This window comes from Chenopodium quinoa, unplaced genomic scaffold (genome assembly GCF_001683475.1).
Source record: "Chenopodium quinoa cultivar QQ74 unplaced genomic scaffold, ASM168347v1, whole genome shotgun sequence".
NCBI lineage: Eukaryota > Viridiplantae > Streptophyta > Magnoliopsida > Caryophyllales > Amaranthaceae > Chenopodium > Chenopodium quinoa.
Genome location: NW_018743604.1, coordinates 6,808 through 26,057, shown reverse-complemented (window position 1 = coordinate 26,057; position 19,250 = coordinate 6,808). Strand labels below are relative to the sequence as shown.

General features: G+C 39.4%; 1 protein-coding gene across 1 annotated transcript; it reads left to right on the top strand.

Moving 5' to 3' along the window:
- The first annotated feature begins 259 nt into the window (after positions 1 to 259).
- On the top strand, positions 260 to 4,381 carry LOC110682862. The gene is made up of 5 exons (XM_021859203.1): positions 260 to 665; positions 882 to 1,139; positions 1,638 to 2,552; positions 3,021 to 4,031; positions 4,149 to 4,381. The coding sequence occupies exons 1-5, from the start codon at positions 260 to 262 to the stop codon at positions 4,379 to 4,381; spliced, it is 2,823 nt and encodes a 940-aa protein (XP_021714895.1).
- The last annotated feature ends 14,869 nt before the right edge of the window (positions 4,382 to 19,250 follow it).

Below are 19,250 nucleotides of genomic sequence, written 5' to 3'. Positions count from 1 at the left end.
ATTTGGATGCATATGTTTTGGTTCTCTCTTAGGGACAAGGCTAAGTGTTGGTTGAGGTCCGTGAAAGAAGGATCCTTAACAACATGGGAAGAGGTTACCAAAGCATTTCTTGGGAAGTTTTGTCCGCCCGAAAAGACCGCGGAATTGAGAAGGAAGATTACAAGCTTCACTCAAGAGGATGATGAAACCTTTAGGTGAAGCATGGGAAAGATTCAAGGATCTAAAGAGGAAGTGTCCACACCATGGGTTGCCTTTATGGATGATTATTCAAAGCTTCTACGACGGTCTCACTCCTACCTCAAGGGCCAATCTTGACAACGGAGCCGGTGGTAGTCTTAAAAAGCTACCGGTGGAAGAAGCCGAGAATATGATTGAAGAAGTTGCAAGGCATTACGCCTATAGATATGATAGAAGAGAAAGTCAACCGAAGAAGAAAGGTATGCATGAGTTGAGTGCAATAGATCTCATTGCCTCAAAGTTTGATATGCTAGCTCACAAGCTAGACCAAGCAACCTCCTCAAGCGGTACCTCCTCTTCACAACCACAACCACAAGTCATGTCTTGTGAGACTTGTGAGGGTAATGATCACATGGCTTCATATTGCAATGCTACTAATGAGCAAGTTGCGGCCGTGAACCAAAGAAATGAGCAACCTTTCAATCAAGGTTGGAGGCAACAAAACCAAGGGTGGAGACAACCCAATCAAAACCAACAATCCAACTACAACAACCCTCCTCAAAACATCTACAACCAAAATCAACAAAATCACCAAGCCCCATACCGCCACCCAAACCAACAAAGACAACAATTCAACCAACAACCTCCTCCACCCCAAAAGACTTCCCTTGAGGCCACTCTTGAGTCTTTCATAAAGCAACAAGGGAAGAGCAATGCAGAAATGAGCTCCAACATCCAACAACTTCAAGCGCACAACAAAATAATTGAGAATCAACTAGCTCAAATTGCACAACAAGTTGGGAGTTCTACCTCCAATGCTAGTGGTCAATTTCCAAGCTCAACGGTTGTGAACCCGAAGGAGCATGTCAAGGCTATCACATTGAGGTCCGGGAGAGGGTATGAAGGTCCGGTAATGAGTGAAGATGTGCCACAAAAGAGAGATGAGGGTGTGGAGGTGAGAAGTGAGAATGATGTTGAAAATGAGGTGGTAGAAGTTGAGAGAAAAGAAAAAGAAAAGAGTGTTGAGGGAGACACAAAGAAAGGAGAGGGAGTTGAAGTTGAAGTGGAGAAACCCCCAATGAGAGTCTACAAGCCACCTATTCCTTTCCCTCATAGGTTGGTAGAGAAAAAATTGAATGAGAAGTTTTCAAAGTTCCTTGAGGTCATGAGAGGGCTCCAAGTGAACATTCCCTTTCTTCATGCTATGTCACAAATGCCTACATATGCGAAATTTTTAAAAGATCTCTTGTCCAACAAAATTAGGCTTGAAGAGAGTGCAACCATCTCCCTTCCAATGGAGGTGAGCGCAATCATTCAAAACAAGCTTCCCCGAAAGCTTGGTGACCCGGGTAGCTATGCAATTCCGGTGAAGATTGGAGATATGGAAGCCATGGATGCTCTTTGTGATCTTGGGGCAAGTGTAAGCTTGATGCCCTTCTCAATTGCGAAAAATTTAAAAGTTGGTGAGATGAAGCCAACAAGAATCTCAATACAACTAGCCGATCGTTCGGTTAGATTACCAATGGGAATACTTGAAGATGTACCGGTACAAGTGGGAAGAGTTTTTGTACCTTGTGACTTTGTGGTGATGGAAATGGAGGAGGACAACAAGGTTCCTCTCATTTTGGGAAGGTCGTTCTTGAACACGGCGGGAGTGGTAATTGATATGAAACAAGGCAAGCTAACATTGAATGTGGGAGATGAGAAATTTTCTTTCTCATTCTCGCAAGCCATGAGGAAGCCTATGTATGAGGATATCAATAGAATCAATACTCTTGACCGAGAAGTGGAGGAATTGAAGATGATGAACAATAGCAAAGATACTCTACAAGCGATCCTCACGGAAAGTTTGTACAATGATGATGATGAAGCTAAGGGGTACAAGTTGTTGCTAGACCAACCCCTACATGGCAAGGCAAGGGAGTTTGAAGCACTTAAGGTGGAGGTAAAAGAGGAGAGGTCTACGCCTCCTCCTAAGGTTGAACTTAAACCCCTTTCCCCTTCACTTAAATACGTTTTTCTTGATGATAATGAGACTTATCCCGTTATTGTCAATACCAACCTTGATGACACTTCCCTTGAGAAACTCCTAGTTGTGTTGAGGGAGTATAGGAGTGTCATTGGGTATGCCATTGATGACATTAAGGGGATAAGTCCCACGACATGCATGCACAAGATTTTGCTTGATAATGATCATGACTCCTCAATTGAGCACCAAAGAAGGCTCAACCCCAACATGAAAGAAGTTGTTAAAAAAGAGGTTTTGAAACTTCTTGAAGCGGGCATAATCTACCCTATCTCCGATAGCAAGTGGGTTAGCCTGGTTCAAGTTGTTCCAAAAAAAGGGGGCATGACCATTATCAAGAACGATAAGGGTGAGACCATTTCTACAAGGTCGGTCACCGGGTGGAGAATGTGCATAGACTATCGAAAATTGAACAAATCCACTCGGAAGGACCACTTCCCTCTCCCCTTTATCGATCAAATCTTGGAAAGGTTGGCATCACATAGTCACTATTTCTTCTTGGATGGGTATTCGGGATTCCTCCAAATCCCTATCCTACCCGAGGATCAAGAGAAGACTACATTCACATGCCCTTTTGGCACCTTTGCTTATCGAAGGATGCCATTTGGATTATGTAATGCACCTTCTACATTTCAAAGGTGTATGATGTCTATCTTTTCCGACATGCTTGAATCATCAATCGAGGTATTTATGGATGACTTTTCTGTTTGCGGTTCATCTTTTGACACTTGCCTAAGTAATTTGATTAAAGTGTTAAAAAGATGTCAAGAGGTGAACCTTGTGCTTAATTGAGAAAAATGTCATTTCATGGTTGAAGAGGGTATTGTGTTGGGACATGTTGTTTCTAGTAGGGGCATTGAGGTTGATCGTGCCAAAATTGAGGTTATTGAGCGCCTCCCTCCCCCCACTAATGTGAAGGGTATAAGGAGTTTTCTTGGACACGCGGGTTTTTACCGCCGGTTCATTAAAGATTTTTCCAAAATCGCTAAGCCGCTCACTCAATTGTTGGTAAAGGATGCCCCTTTTGTGTTTTCTAATGATTGTTTGCTAGCCTTTGATAGGTTGAAGGAAGCTTTGATCACGGCTCCCATCATTCAACCACCGAATTGGGAGCTCCCTTTTGAACTCATGTGTGATGCTTCGGACTATGCCGTTGGATCTGTGCTTGGGCAAAGGAAGGATAAAAAGCTCCATGCCATCTATTACACTAGCAAAACTCTTGATGAAGCACAAAGAAACTACACAACGACTGAAAAAGAGCTCCTAGCCATCGTCCATGCTATCGAAAAGTTTAGGTCTTACTTGGTGGGCTCCAAAGTTATAGTCTTCACCGACCATGCGGCTTTGAAGTACTTGCTGTCCAAGAAGGACGCTAAACAAAGGTTGATTAGGTGGGTCTTGCTCTTACAAGACTACGATATAGAAATTCGGGACAAGAAGGGTGCCGAGAATGTAGTAGCCGATCATCTCTCACGGCTACCGATCGTAGAAGGTGAAATTGAAGCTTTGCCAATTGATGATTCATTCCCGGATGATCAATTATTCGCAATCATTCAAGCCCCGGCCCCATGGTTTGCGGATATTGCAAATTACTTGGCTTGCTCCATCCTTCCTCCCGACCTCACCTATCAACAAAAGCGGAAGTTCCTCCATGATGTCCGCCAATACTTTTGGGATGACCCCTTGCTCTTTAAACAAGGTGTTGATGGTCTTTTTAGAAGGTGTGTCCCCGACGATGAAATTCATGAAGTTATCACAATGTGTCACTCCTCACCTTGTGGAGGACATATGAGTGCTAACAAGACATTGGCGAGAATATTGCAATGCGGTTTCTATTGGCCCTCTATGTTCAAGGACGTATGAGGAGTTGTTAAAGCTTGTGACCGGTGTCAAAGGACCGGTAATTTGTCAAGAAAGAATGAAATGCCTTTGAATAACATTTTAGAGCTGGAAATTTTCGATGTGTGGGGAATAGATTTTATGGGACCTTTCCCATCCTCTTTTGGGAACAAATACATTTTGGTGGCCGTCGACTATGTATCAAAGTGGGTTGAAGCGATTGCATCTCCTACAAATGATGCTAAGGTAGTGGTCAAGTTGTTCAAGAAAGTCATTTTCCCTAGGTTCGGTGTGCCACGTGCCGTAATAAGTGATGGAGGATCGCACTTTGCAAAGTGATCTTTCAAGGCTCTCCTTAAAAAATACGGAGTGAGGCACAAGGTGTCATTGGCTTACCACCCTCAAACAAGTGGTCAAGCTGAAATTTCAAATAGGGAGATTAAGTTGATACTAGAGAAGACGGTGAATAGGTCAAGGAAGGATTGGTCATCAAGGTTGGATGATGCTCTATGGGCCTACCGCACCGCCTTCAAGACTCCTATTGGCACCACCCCTTACAAGCTCGTTTATGGGAAATCATGCCATCTACCGGTGGAACTAGAACATCGTGCGCACTGGGCTATCAAAACCTTGAATTTTGATATCCAATCCGCCGGAGAAAAGAGGATGCTTGACCTCCATGCCTTGGAAGAGTTGAGGTTAGATGCATATGAGAGTGCAAAGATCTACAAGGAGAAGACCAAAGCATGGCACGACAAGCACATCAACAAGAGAGAGTTCAAGGAGGGTGACAAGGTCTTGCTATTTAACTCCCGGTTGAAGTTGTTTCCGGGAAAGCTAAAATCAAGATGGAGTGGCCCTTTCACCATTACAAAGGTATTCCCATATGGCGCCATTGAGATTTCCAACGACAAAGGTGAACCATTCAAAGTTAATGGCCAAAGGTTGAAAGCATACTTCGATGGTTTCGTGCAAGAAGAAACAAAGGTAGTTCATTTAGATGAATTTGATATCCCTCGTGATTGAAAACGTAATATGGTCAAGCTAGTGACAATAAAGAAGCGCTTCCGGGAGGCAACCCGAGTATTTTAGTAATTTTTCTTATAAAAAAAAAAAAAAAAAAAAAAAAAGGGAGAGTAAACGTGCCTGCCAATCAGCACGGACGTGCTGAAAATGGCACGTCCGTGTTTAGGAAGGCAGAAAGTTGAGAAGTATTCTGCCAAGTTAAGCACGTCCGTGGAAGATACAGCACGTCCGTGCCAAAAGCAGCACGTCCGTGCCGATAATAGCACGTCCGTGCTTTTACAGGCAGAAAGTTAAGCACGTTCTGACTTGAGCTGCACGTCCGTGCCAATGCTGCACGTCCGTGCATACCAAGTATTTAAGGCCGAAACTGCTCGAAAAAAAAAAGAAAAAAGCCACAATTTTTTTTTGTTCTTCCTCTCAAACCCACGGTTCTCCTCATTCTCTCTAACCCCTCTTACTCCTCCTCTCAACCCTCAAACACCCAAATTCTCACCCAAAATTCAACATTTCCCACCATAATCAACACTCCTTTTCAACAAAAACGCAAAATACTACTCCTTTCTCCAATCTTCAACCCAAAAATCACCCATTAACCGAAACCCTAAGAAGAAAAAAATCAATTTGGGGGTTTTCTTTTGGATTGAAATTTTAACAATTGGTTGAAGGAAAAGGTTCAAGCTAGGGAAAGGAAGGCTAGGAAGGTTCATTTGCGGGTTTTATACCCACGTTAAGCTCGGTATAATCGTTCCTTCCACTTACTATTTCCATACTTGAAACTTATTGTTTTGTGCTTATTTTTGCTTGCAATCTTGGTTGAATTGATAGTTGTTGAGTATTTGTGCTTTTATATAAAGCATTATGGGTTTAATTGAATATTGTGAGGATTAATTGTTTAGGTTTTGTGAGTTTTTGTGATTGTGTGGATTATTCTTTGTGGTGTCCTTTGGTGTGGCTAAGTCTTGGGTTGTTGACCTTAAAATTACTTGGTGAATTGGTTTAGTGTCTTGATCTCTTTGTGTGGAGGGTTTAGTCATTCTAAATAAAACAAAATAAAAACAACCATGCCAAGAAGAAACCAATCCCGAAACACCTCTTCCCTTAGATTTAGGAACCCATCGCCTCCTCCTCCAGTTGATCCACCGCAAGTGGACACAATGGGAATAGTTTTCGCTGACCAGGCCTTTTTGGCCAATTTCCTTAAAATCAGTAGGAGGCGGGTCAAGCCCACCAAATTCTATGATAGTGAGGTGGCGGACGCCTTAGGGGTAGGAGCTGACATCACAATGTTATTCGAGGGAGCCGACCTAGGTTCTTGGCTAGAGTTACATGCCTTAACCTATAGGAGACTAACCCTAGAATTCCTCTCCTCCCTTTGTGTGCACCGTGACACCACAAGATCCCCCCGTTACATGACCTTCCAGCTCATGAATGCCCAACATAGAATGTCCGTAGCGAGAGTTAACCAAGCTTTCGGGTGGCCTGTTTCTGGAACTATGGGGCCTAAGGATAGGCAACCCCGTAACTATATGGCGGGTGAATTTTGGAGAAGAATCACAGGGCTGTTTGGGTATAACCCTAGAACTGATAAGGCCACAGCCATTATTCACCCTCCCTTTAGGATCGCCCAGCGTACCATAGCGAACACAGCTTTTTCTAGGGGAGACAGTTCAGGGGTCGTGTCTACTCGAGAGCTTTACTTTCTATGGCATCTGAGTGAGGGTAGTACGAGTTTAAATGTGGGGTCTTGGTTTATGGACCACCTAGAAGATGTTGCCACAGGATCAGGCAACATCACCATAGGTGGTATGATTACTATAATTGCTGCTGCTCTTAACCTTGATTTTGCAGAAGAGCAGGTTGTTCCAGGTCCAACACAGTTGGATATGCAGTCGCTGAGAGCCATGAAATGGCTCACGGATGTAGAGGGGAACCACCCCTATTTGTGGTTGGTGAGTAGGCGCCCCTATGCCTACTTACCCAACCCCGAGGCCACCGCCATCTACAACCAGGCGAACTGGATTTTTGAGAGGGACTTCCCTTGGGCTCCCGGTCAAGAGGGAGAGGAACAAGGGCAAGAGCAGCAAGAGCAACAACAACATCATCATCAACAACAATTTCAGCAACAACCAGAATTTCACCAGCAGTACGAGTTCCAACAAGGGTACCAAGAGGGGTACCAAGGTCAGGGCATGGGTGAAGGCAACCCATTCCTCACCTTCGAGCAGCAGATGGCTAATATGAATGCGAACTTCGCCCGCATGACTTCCGAGTTTGAGACCATGAGGAAGTCAAATGAAGACTTGAGGACTTCTTTCGACAGAATGAGGTCAAGCTTTGAGGGTCTTCGAACGGAATTGGGCGACTTCCGCAATGTATATCACCATCTCTACCCCGGGGGTTCGAGCTCCCAAGGGGGCCCGAACCAATGAGTTAGTATCTCCTTCCCCTTCTCTTTGTGCTTATATTGTTTCAACATTGGGGACAATGTTTATGATAGCTTGGGGGGAGTATTTTCTCATTTACCATTGGTTCATGCTGTGTTCTCGTACGTATATGTTGATTTGCATGCCCCTATTCCCATTTCCCTAACATCCAAACCCTTTGAATCCAAATTGCTTCCTTTGAAATCCAAATCCCTTACATTGTGAATACTTCTCCTATCCCTTATTTAGATGTATAGTTATTTTATGCCTAAAAAAATAAGAAAAAAGAGAGAAAAAAATGAAAAAAAAATGATGAAAAAGTGCCCAAGGATGAAACTCATATGACGATTCGTGTGTGATTTACTTGCTTCACTTTTGAATGACAAGTTACTCTTAGAAAAGTGTATGCAAGGGTTGGAGTCATATAGGAGTTTATTAAACTTGATTGCCTTGGTTTGAACATGAAATGAAAGTCGATGAATGTTCATTTGCACATTAAGTTCATGAAATTGTCTAAGCACACTTGAAGTAGGTTATGTTTAGTTGATTTGCGGTCCCTTGTGCCCTTGGTGTGCCTTCCACTCTTCCCAAAATAAAGCTTTGCTTGAGATTTATTAGGTTTATGTTTATTAAATAAATTGGTAAAATAAACCACAATTTCTAAAAAAAAAAAAAAAAAAAAACAAAATGCCGCTTAACAGTTAAAAAAGGCGGAGCAAATAAATAAAGTCTCAAATTCAAGGGCTTTATCTTATGAAAAAAATTTTACATTTCCCTTTTGAGGTCAATTTGTGGATGCCTCCCACACCCTTTATCTTTAGTTTCCTCTTGTAAAAATCTCATAGTAGAGTGTAGTGGAGGGAGTTTGTTTGTGCATCTTGGGAGGTGGACTTGTATTTCACTATTTTATAACCGAAAATAAAAATGTGCTATGACTTAGGAATGAGCAAATGTGCTTTAATGAACTAGTAAAAAGCCTAAGGAAGTGTTCCATTGCAATCTTGTTCAGCATCCTTCTTGGTCTCTAACTCATGTGTACATTATTATGATGTTGATTTTTGAATGTTGTTCACTTGTCTTGCTTTTGAATCACATCCCGATGAGTTGACTTGGGCTATAAAAAAAAAAAAAAAAATCGTGTGTTGTGTTTGTGGGAGTTGTGGGTGATTCTCTTTGGAAACCCTCACGAGAGATGGACTCGTCCTACTAGGCGACTTGTAGGTTTAAACGGCTTCTCACTTTTGCTAAAAGTGATCGTTCGGTTTATTGTGTATGCCTACCCTTTCTTGGTTTAACTTTTGCTTCAACCTTCTATAACAAGTTAGTTCCCTCTATTTGTTTTGTCATGACTAGTTTGCTCGAGGACGAGCAAAAGCTTAGCTTGGGGGGATTTGATAACTTGCTATTTTATGCGGTTTTAGGGCGTATTTGAACCTAGTTTACCTGAACAATTTGTGTTTTGGTTCACTTTTACCCTATTATTATGCAATTTTTGTGTATCCTATGCTTCACGGGTTGTTAGTGTTTTTGTTGAGATTTTAGGTCCAAAGACGACCAAATGAAGCCCATGGTTACCAAACCGAGGTTAGAAGCAAGGAAATGATGGAAAGAATCCAAGTACAAGAGCATCGTAGAAGAAAACACGAAGAAAAGGGCCCAGAAGACCCTGCACGGCCGTGCAAGATGTTGCACGTCCGTGCAGGAGTGCAGATCTGAACCCATCTTTCTGCCAAGGCCTGCACGGACGTGCCAAATATTGCACGTCCGTGCAGATGATGCAGCACGGACGTGCTTCCGTGATTATGAGGCAGCACGGACGTGCCAAACATTGCACATCCGTGCAGATGATGCTGCACGGACGTGCCAAAGGTGCACGCCCGTGCTGCAGCAGGTCGTCTTAAACTGAGTTTCTGCCTTGGTCTGCACGGACGTGCCAACTTCAGCACATCTGTACAGACCTACAGTTTACCCGTTTCTTGTTTTCTCCGTCCTCTTATTTTAGGGGGTAGTATAAATAGCCCCTTTGGACCATTTTAGAGGGGTTCCCAATTTTTTCAGATTTTGATACTCCTCTTAGTTTGAAACACAAAAATCCTCAAATTAGCATAGATTTTGGTTCTTGTTTTGAAGGTTTTCAATCCAATCATTGTAGAAGACAAGTTCCACCATTGTTAGTCAATTATTGAAGCTTCTAGTAATTTTTCTTACTCTTTCTTTCTCTCTTCTATCTTTAATTCTTGCTTTTTATTAAATTTTTGGTTGTTCTTTGCATGTTTAATTGTTATATTCTACTTAATTCTTAGTTTTAATTTGTTCATGAATTCCTTGAAATCTTTAATTGCTTTAACCTCCATGGATTGTGAGTAGTCTAATTTCTAGGGTTTGGGTGAACCCTCAATGTAATCACCAACACTTGTTGCATGTACTAATTTGTTAATTGTGGGGTGTTAATTAGTTGAGTTTAAGAGGTTTCATTGTTAATTCTTGTAATTGGCCATTGCTTGAATTATTTATCTAGCTTCCTCAACGAAGGATCGAGAGATGAACTTGAGGAAGCTCCCTTATGCTTGATTGACTTGATTTGCCATGAGAATAGGAATTTCTAGTCAAGGGAATTTGCATGTTATCGGGAGGATGTTTTAACACTTGTTTCTTGCCCATAATCACGAGAGTAGGTTATGGTTTTGATGTCAAGTAATCCCTCTAGCTTGAGAGAGTAGTTGGGTGCATTTGATAACTTCCCCTAATTTATCCCCTAAATCACCATTTCTATGCATGCTACTTGTGGTCCGTGATGAAGTTGAGTGGTGTAACCCATGCCCTAGGCCTTCTTAATATTGTTAATCACCTCTTAGAATTAGTTGATTTGAATTAGAATAGTGTGACGTAATACCAACTTAAAACCCCCGACTTAATCTAGCTTGTTTAAACAATAACATTTGGTGGTTGATTCAACGCCTCTCATGGGTTCGACCCTTTCTTGCCCTTGCTACTAGTTTAGTAGGATCGAGTTAGGTCTTATTTCTTGATAGGTTGACGACGTCCTTTCAATTAGCTTTGTTTGAATGTGTTTGACTTTCATTTGATTTAATTAGGTTTGTTTGAATGTGTTTGACTTTCATTTGATTCAATTGGCTTTGTAGAAAGCATTTGACTTTCAATAGCTTTGTTTGAATGCATTTGACTTTTATTTGATTTAAATAGCTTTGCTTGAATGTGTTTGACTTTCATTTGATTTAATTAGGTTTTTTAGATGTTTTTTACTTTCATTTGATTCAATTAGTTTGTTGAATGCATTTGACTTTCAATTGATTCAAAATGCTCTGTTTGAATGTGTTTGACTTACATTTGATCCAATTAGCTTTGTTTGAATGTGTTTGACTTTCATTTGATTCAATTAGCTTTGTAGATTGCATTTGACCGTCATTTGATTCAAAAAGCTCTTTTTGAATGTGTTTGACTTTTATTTGATTCAATTAGGTCTGTTTGAATGTGTTTGACTTTTATTTGATTCAATTAGGTCTGTTTGAATGTGTTTGACTTTCGTTTGATTCAATTAGGTTTGATTGAATGTGTTTGACTTTCATTTGATTCAATTGGCTTTGTTCGAATGTTTTTTACTTTCATTTGATTCAATTAGATTTGTAGAATACATTTGACTTTCATTTAATTCAAATAGCTTTGTCTGAATGTGTTTGACTTTTATTGGATTAATTTGGCTTTGTTCAAATGTTTTTTACTTTCATTTGATTCAATAAGCTTTGTAGAATGCATTGGACTTCCATTAGATTCCAATAGCTTTGTTTGAATGTGTTTGACTTTCATTTGATTTAATTAGGTTTTTTTAGATGTTTTTTACTTTCATTTGATTCATTTAGTTTTGTTTGAATGTGTTTGACTTTCATTTGATTTAATTAGCTTTGTAGATTGCATTTGACCTTCATTTGATTCAAACAGCTCTTTTTGAATGCATTTGACTTTCATTTGATTCAAAACGCTCTTTTTGAATGTGTTTGACTTACATTTGATTCAATTAGCTTTGTTTGGATGTGTTTGACTTTCATTTGATTCAATTAGCTCTGTTTGAATATCTTTGACTTTCATTTGATTCAATTAGGTTTGTTTGAATGTGTTTTACTTTCATTTGATTCAATTAGCTTTGTTTGAATGTGTTTGACTTTCATTTGATTCAATTGGCTTTGTTAGAATGTTTTTGACTTTTATTTGATTCAATTAGCTTTGTAGAATGCATTTGACTTTCATTTGATTCAAATAGTTTAGTTTGAATGTGTTTGACTTTCATTGGATTCATTTGGCTTTGTTCGAATGTTTTTTACTTTCATTTGATTCAATAAGCTTTGTAGAATGCATTTGACTTTCATTAGATTCCAATAGCTTTGATTGAATGTGTTTGACTTTCATTTGATTTAATTAGGTTTTTTTAGATGTTTTTTACTTTCATTTGATTCATTTGGTTTTGTTTGATTGCATTTGACCTTCATTTGATTCTAAAAGCTCTTTTTGAATGTGTTTGACTTTCATTTGATTCAATTAGCTCTGTTTGAATGTGTTTGAATTTCATTTGATTCAATTAGACTTGTTTGAATGTGTTTTACTTTATTTTGATTCAATTAGCTTTGTTTGGATGTGTTTGACTTTAATTTGATTCAATTAGCTTTATAGAATGCATTTGACTTTCACTTGATTCAAATAGTTTTGTTTGAATGTGTTTGACCTTTTATTGATTTAATTTGAATTTTTTAGATGTGTTTTTACTTTCATTTGTGATGTGGATTTAAACCCCTTAACTTAATAAAGAATCTAAAATCACACAAGTAACACAAGCCCTTCGAATTTCCTAAGAAAATCGAACAACTTAAGAATAACGAACCGGATATGACTTTGAAAACGACCACTCCTGGAACGAATTCAACGCCTCTCAAATTACCTAGACCACTCCTGGAACTAAGTACTTTGATGAACAAAACTTAGACTACTCCTAGAACTAAGAATTGAACGTTCTAATTATCAAAACAACTCCTTGAATTGAAAACTAGGAAAAGAATTTGTAAGCAATTAAGCAAAACAAACAATTAACTTGAATTTTAATGATTTTCGAATGTTCTGAAAAATCACGAAAATTACATTATTTATAGACTAAAACTAACTATTCCTAAGTCTATTCGAACTAGGAAAAAACCCTAGCCTTGATCCCCAAGTATCCTAGATAGAATAGGAGAACCAATTCTAATGGAACTAGGAAACTAGTAATAAGACTAGTTCTAATTAACCTAAAACTTCTTAAAACAATTCCTAATTGACTTAGAAATTATTTTAAACTAAATTAACAGAAATTAAGAAGATTCCTAATTGCTTAAACCAAGAAAAACCCTTTCAAGTGAAAGGTAAAAAACTTGCAAGCAAAAACTCTAGAAAAAACTAAGTTAGGAAAATCTTTCTTTTCGTACTGCCGCCGAACCACCACCTCACGCGCCGCCATCATCGACACGCGCCCCACCGCCGTGTAGCTGGACTCAGGCCGGAGCTAGGGAGCCGGCGCGTGGCACCCAGATCGGCGCGTCGCCGCCGCTGCCGTCGTCGGAACCCAACTGGACCTTGACTTCTTCTTCAATGGCTGCGCATGTTAACCATTCTTGATTCTTTACTCCAAGCTCAAACCCTATTGGCCTTAAAACCAATATGATTGGCTCTTCAAAAGAATTTCCCTCTTGATCCACATCATTCTCCCCCTCTTCAAAAGAATTTGTCCTCAAATTCACATCATCTAGGTAAGGAGTCAAATCACCAACATTAAAAGTAGCACTTACATTACCATATTCGCTTGGTAAATCAAGTTTGTAAGCACTATCACCATAAACTTCCAAAACCTCAAAAGGGCCGTCAGCTCTAGGCATGAGCTTGTTCTTCCTTTTGTTTGGAAATCTTTCCTTCCTTAAGTGTAACCAAACAAGATCTCCCGGCTTGAATGTAGGTTGCTTGCGCTTTTTGTTTGACCTTTCTTTGTAGACGTTATTCATCTTCTCAATCCTTACTTTAACTTGTTCACATGTCCTCTTAAAAACTTCAAGCCGTTTCTTAGCATCAATATGGATGTCCTCTTTGTTCAATGGCAACAAATCAATAGGCAAGAATGGATTAATACCATAAACAACTTCAAATGGAGCTTGTTGTGTAGTTGCTGAAGGTGACCGATTATAAGCAAACTCCGCATGGCAAAGTCTCATATCCCAATCCTTTTGAGTCTTACTAACCAACCCTCTAAGTAAAGTACCTAAGGTTCGATTGGTTACCTCAGTTTGACCATCTGTTTGAGGATGATGAGAAGTACTAAACATGAGCTTTGTTCCAAGTAGTTTCCACAAACACTTCCAAAAGTGACTAAGGAACTTTGAGTCCCTATCCGAAACTATGCTTCTAGGAACTCCATGAAGTCGAACAATTTCCTTGAAGTATAGATTAGCTACATGTTGCGCATCATCCGTCTTGTGCATTGGAACAAAGTGAGCCATCTTTGAGAATCTATCAACTACAACCATAATAGCATCCTTCCCTCTTTGAGTTCGTGGTAGTCCAACAATGAAGTCCATGCTAACACTATCCCAAGGACAATCTGGAACTGGAAGAGGTGTGTATAAGCCCTTTGAAAAAGAACTCTTTGCCTTTTGACAAGTAGCACATCTTGAAATCACACTTTGAACATCCTTGATCATCTTTGGCCAATAGAAATATTCTCTAAGCATATCAACTGTTTTGTGAACACCAAAGTGCCCCGCAATTGCACCACTATGCACTTCTCTAATAAGCAATTCACGCACACCACATTGGGGAATACAAAGTTTGTTACCTTGAAATAAGAAGCCATCTTGAAGTACAAAGTTGCGTGAAGGGTCTTTGTACTCTTTTGCCAAATCCGGACAGGTTGCATACAAATCAAGTATATGGTCAAAACCAATGATCCTAGCATCCACCATGGCTAGCAAATAAGATCTCCTTGATAGTGCATCGGCAACCACATTTGCTTTGCCTTCCTTATACTTTGAAGAAAACGTAAAAGACTGTAGGAACTCAACCCACTTGGCGTGTCTATAATTCAACTTTTGTTGTCCATGGATATACTTCAAAGCTTCATGATCCGAATGTAGCACAAAAGGTTTTGGTCTTAAGTAATGAGACCAATGATCCAAAGCACGTACAATAGCATAAAATTCACGATCATAGTTAGAGTAGTTCAACTTTGCACCACTTAGTTTCTCACTAAAGTAAGAGATAGGTCGTGCTTCTTGAATTAGAACCGCACCTATACCTGCTCCACTTGCATCACATTCAACTTCAAACAATTTATCAAAGTTAGGCAAAGCTAGAACCGGTGTATTGCATAGTCTTTCCTTGATTGTCTCAAATGCTTGTTGCGCCGAATTAGTCCACACAAAGTCCCCTTTCTTCATCAATTCCGTGAAAGGTGCCATGATACTAGAAAAGTTTCTAATGAACCTTCTATAGAACGATGCAAGACCATGAAAACTACGTGCTTCACGAATGTTTTTAGGTGCCACCCAAGTAGAAATAGCAGCCACCTTCTCGGGATCCACTTCAATACCCATTCCCGAAATAATATAGCCAAGAAAAGAAATACTTGGAACCATGAATGAGCACTTTTCAAGTTTGCCATATAGTTGTTGTTCTCTTAAGGTTTCAAATAATCTTCTAAGATGATCAATATGTTCAATATTATCTCGACTATAGACTAATATATCATCAAGGTAAACGACAATGAACTTATTTAAGAAGGGTCTAAGTACCTCGTTCATGAGCCTCATGAATGAACTTGGCGCATTGCATAGCCCAAAGGGCATGACCATCCATTCATATAATCCTTGCTTAGTTTTGAAAGCAGTCTTCCATTCATCTCCTTCTCTAATTCGCATTTGATGGTAGCCACTTCTAAGATCGATCTTGGAAAATATGATAGAACCATGTAACTCATCAAGCATATCTTCTAGTCGTGGCATAGGAAATCGATACTTGATAGTAATGTTGTTGACCGCTCTTGAATCAATACACATTCTCCATGTACCATCTTTCTTTGGAACTAGTAAAGCTGGAACCGCACAAGGGCTCATGCTTTCACGAACATAGCCTCTTTCAATCAATTCCTCTATTTGTCTTTGAAGCTCTTGGGAAGCCGTAGGATCGCACCTATAGGCTGGTTTATTAGGTAGAGGAGCTCCGGGAATAAGATCAATAGCATGCTCTATTCCACGCAAAGGAGGTAGACCTTTAGGAAGTTCCTCTGGGAACACATCCTTAAATTCATCTAGCAACTCTTCTATGTGCATGTTTGTTGAGGAACTTGTGGATTTCGCCTCTTTTATCACTAAGGCAAAGACCGTGGCTCCCTTTTCTACTTCACTCTCAAGTTCCTTAGCATTCAAAAAGAAATTCGGCACTTGCTTCTCTTTATCTTTGGTATGACCGTAGCTTGAATTAGGGGGTAGAGGATTGAGTTTGAACCTTTTGTTTCCTATTTTGACCGAATAAGTATTTGCCTCACCATCATGTGTAACTTGACGATCAAATTGCCAAGGTCTCCCTAAAAGAAGGTGACAAGCACTCATAGGAATAATATCACACCATAACTTTTCTTTGTATTTGCCAATGGAAAAGCTTACTAAGGCTTGTTTCTTCACATGAAGTCCCTTAGAATCATCAAGCCAACTCAACTTGTAAGGATTCTCATGTACTCTTGTTGGAAGGTTGAGCTTAGTAACCATCTCTGTGGACGCCACATTGGTACATGAACCACTATCAATGATCACCTTGCATGATCTATCTCCTACTTTGCAACGAGTATGGAATAAGTTTTCACGTTGAGATTTGTTAGGGTTTGCTTCGGCATGGAGGATCTTCCTTAACACAAGCACTTTTTCATCATCTTCGGGATCAATCTCATCGTTCTCTTCCTCACTACTTGTTGCCTTAGTTTCGGATTCCTCATCGTCACACCCAAAAACTATGTGTTTCTCTTCTTCTACTTGTTGTTCGTATTGTCTTATTGTGAGAGCTTTCTTGGAAGGACATTGATCCGACCTATGTCCCTTTCCTTGACATTTGAAACACCTAATTCGGGATTCGAACTCTTCTTTAGATATCTTAACAAATTTCTTTTCTCCACTTGTTGAGCTTTCTCCCTTAGACTCGTAGGAACTCGGTTTAGAAGGTTTGAAAGTTTTGCTTGTTTCGGTCCCTTGTGAGGACTTGGTACCAAAACTCTTTGTACTTGTGCTCTTCTTATCTTCGAGCCAATGACTTTCAATTTTTAAAGCTAGTTTGCACACATCATTGAATGACTCATAAGTACTCAATTCAATCTTCTTAGCAATAAGTCGATTAAGACCCTTAAGGAATCGAGCAATCCGCAATGGTTCTTTCTCCTCCAAATCACAAAGAGAGGTTAGTTTATCAAATTCAGCAATATATTCATTAACACTCTTAGTATCTTGTGTCAACATAGTGAGTTTCACATATAGAATTTGTTCGAAATCATGTGGAAGGTATTTAGAACGCATCTTCTTCTTCAAAACTGTCCATGTCTTGATCTTATCCTTCCCTGCTCTAGCACGTCGAGCCTTTAAATTATCGAACCAAATTCCCGCATTCTTAGTGAGTCGTATATAAGCAATTTTGAAACGTTGAGAATCATCAAAACCTTTATAATCTGAAATTTTCTCTAAGTGTCTCGCCCACTCAAGAAAATCTTCGGGGCTTCCTAGACCCGTAAAATCATCAAGCTTGATACCTTTATCATCGATCTTATTCTTATTATGAGTGTCATCATCACTACTAGAAGCATCACTATCACTATCATGCCGTTTTTTCTTCTTTTTCTTTTTATCAAGCAATAATTGTGAAAAAGCATTAAAACGTGCCTCCGTATTATCTTGCAATCTTGCAAATTCATCCATGAGTTTGCTCAAAGCTTCCTCCATAATTATAAGACAAAAAAAACAGAAATAAAAGAACCCTTATCCACACAGGTATATCCCACAAAAATCGCAACACAACTTGGAACAAAATCGCACACAACGAGCAGTAAGTATTAAATCGGACCAAAACTGACACAGTTGCGGAAAACAGTCCAGTTTAATAGCAAACGAACTCGAAAAATTCCGAAATTTCACAGGCAGAAATTAGACAAAATTTCACCCAAAATCAAAAAAAGAATCACCTGAAAAGACCTTGTAACGAAGGAGAACGAGCCTTCTGAAGTTGACAGAAAAACTGGTTATCCGAGAACAAGTGCGATTTGATGAACGAATTGTTGAACGATCAAAACCCCTGAAATCTGATACCAATTTGATGTGGTATCACACAAGCTCTGATACCAATTTGATGTGGATTTAAACCCCTTAACTTAATAAAGAATCTAAAATCACACAAGTAACACAAGCCCTTCGAATTTCCTAAGAAAATCGAACAACTTAAGAATAACGAACCGGATATGACTTTGAAAACGACCACTCCTGGAACGAATTCAACGCCTCTCAAATTACCTAGACCACTCCTGGAACTAAGTACTTTGATGAACAAAACTTAGACTACTCCTAGAACTAAGAATTGAACGTTCTAATTATCAAAACAACTCCTTGAATTGAAAACTAGCAAAAGAATTTGTAAGCAATTAAGCAAAACAAACAATTAACTTGAATTTTAATGATTTTCGAATGTTCTGAAAAATCACGAAAATTACATTATTTATAGACTAAAACTAACTATTCCTAAGTCTATTCGAACTAGGAAAAAACCCTAGCCTTGATCCCCAAGTATCCTAGATAGAATAGGAGAACCAATTCTAATGGAACTAGGAAACTAGTAATAAGACTAGTTCTAATTAACCTAAAACTTCTTAAAACAATTCCTAATTGACTTAGAAATTATTTTAAACTAAATTAACAGAAATTAAGAAGATTCCTAATTGCTTAAACCAAGAAAAACCCTTTCAAGTGAAAGGTAAAAACTTGCAAGCAAAAACTCTAGAAAAAACTAAGTTAGGAAAATCTTTCTTTTCGTACTGCCGCCGAACCACCACCTCACGCGCCGCCATCATCGACACGCGCCCCACCGCCGTGTAGCTGGACTCAGGCCGGAGCTAGGGAGCCGGCGCGTGGCACCCAGATCGGCGCGTCGCCGCCGCTGCCGTCGTCGGAACCCAACTGGACCTTGACTTCTTCTTCAATGGCTGCGCATGTTAACCATTCTTGATTCTTTACTCCAAGCTCAAACCCTATTGGCCTTAAAACCAATATGATTGGCTCTTCAAAAGAATTTCCCTCTTGATCCACATCAATTTGAGTCAATTAGATTTGTAGAATGCATTTGACTTTCATTTGATTCAAATAGCTTTGTCTGAATGTGTTTGACTTTCATTTGATTTAATTAGATTTTTTTAGATGTTTTTGACTTTCGTTTGATTCAATTAGCTTTGTTGAATGCATTTGACTTTCATTTGATTCAAAAAGCTCTGTTTGAATGTGTTTGACTTACATTTGATTCAATTAGCTTTGTTTGAATGTGTTTGACTTTCATTTGATTCAATTAGCTTTCTTAAATGCATTTGACCTTCATTTGATTCAAAAAGCTCTTTTTGAATTTGTTTGACTTTCATTTGATTCAATTGACTTCCATTTGATTCAATTAGCTTTGATGAATGCATTTGACTTTCATTTGATTCAAAAAGCTCT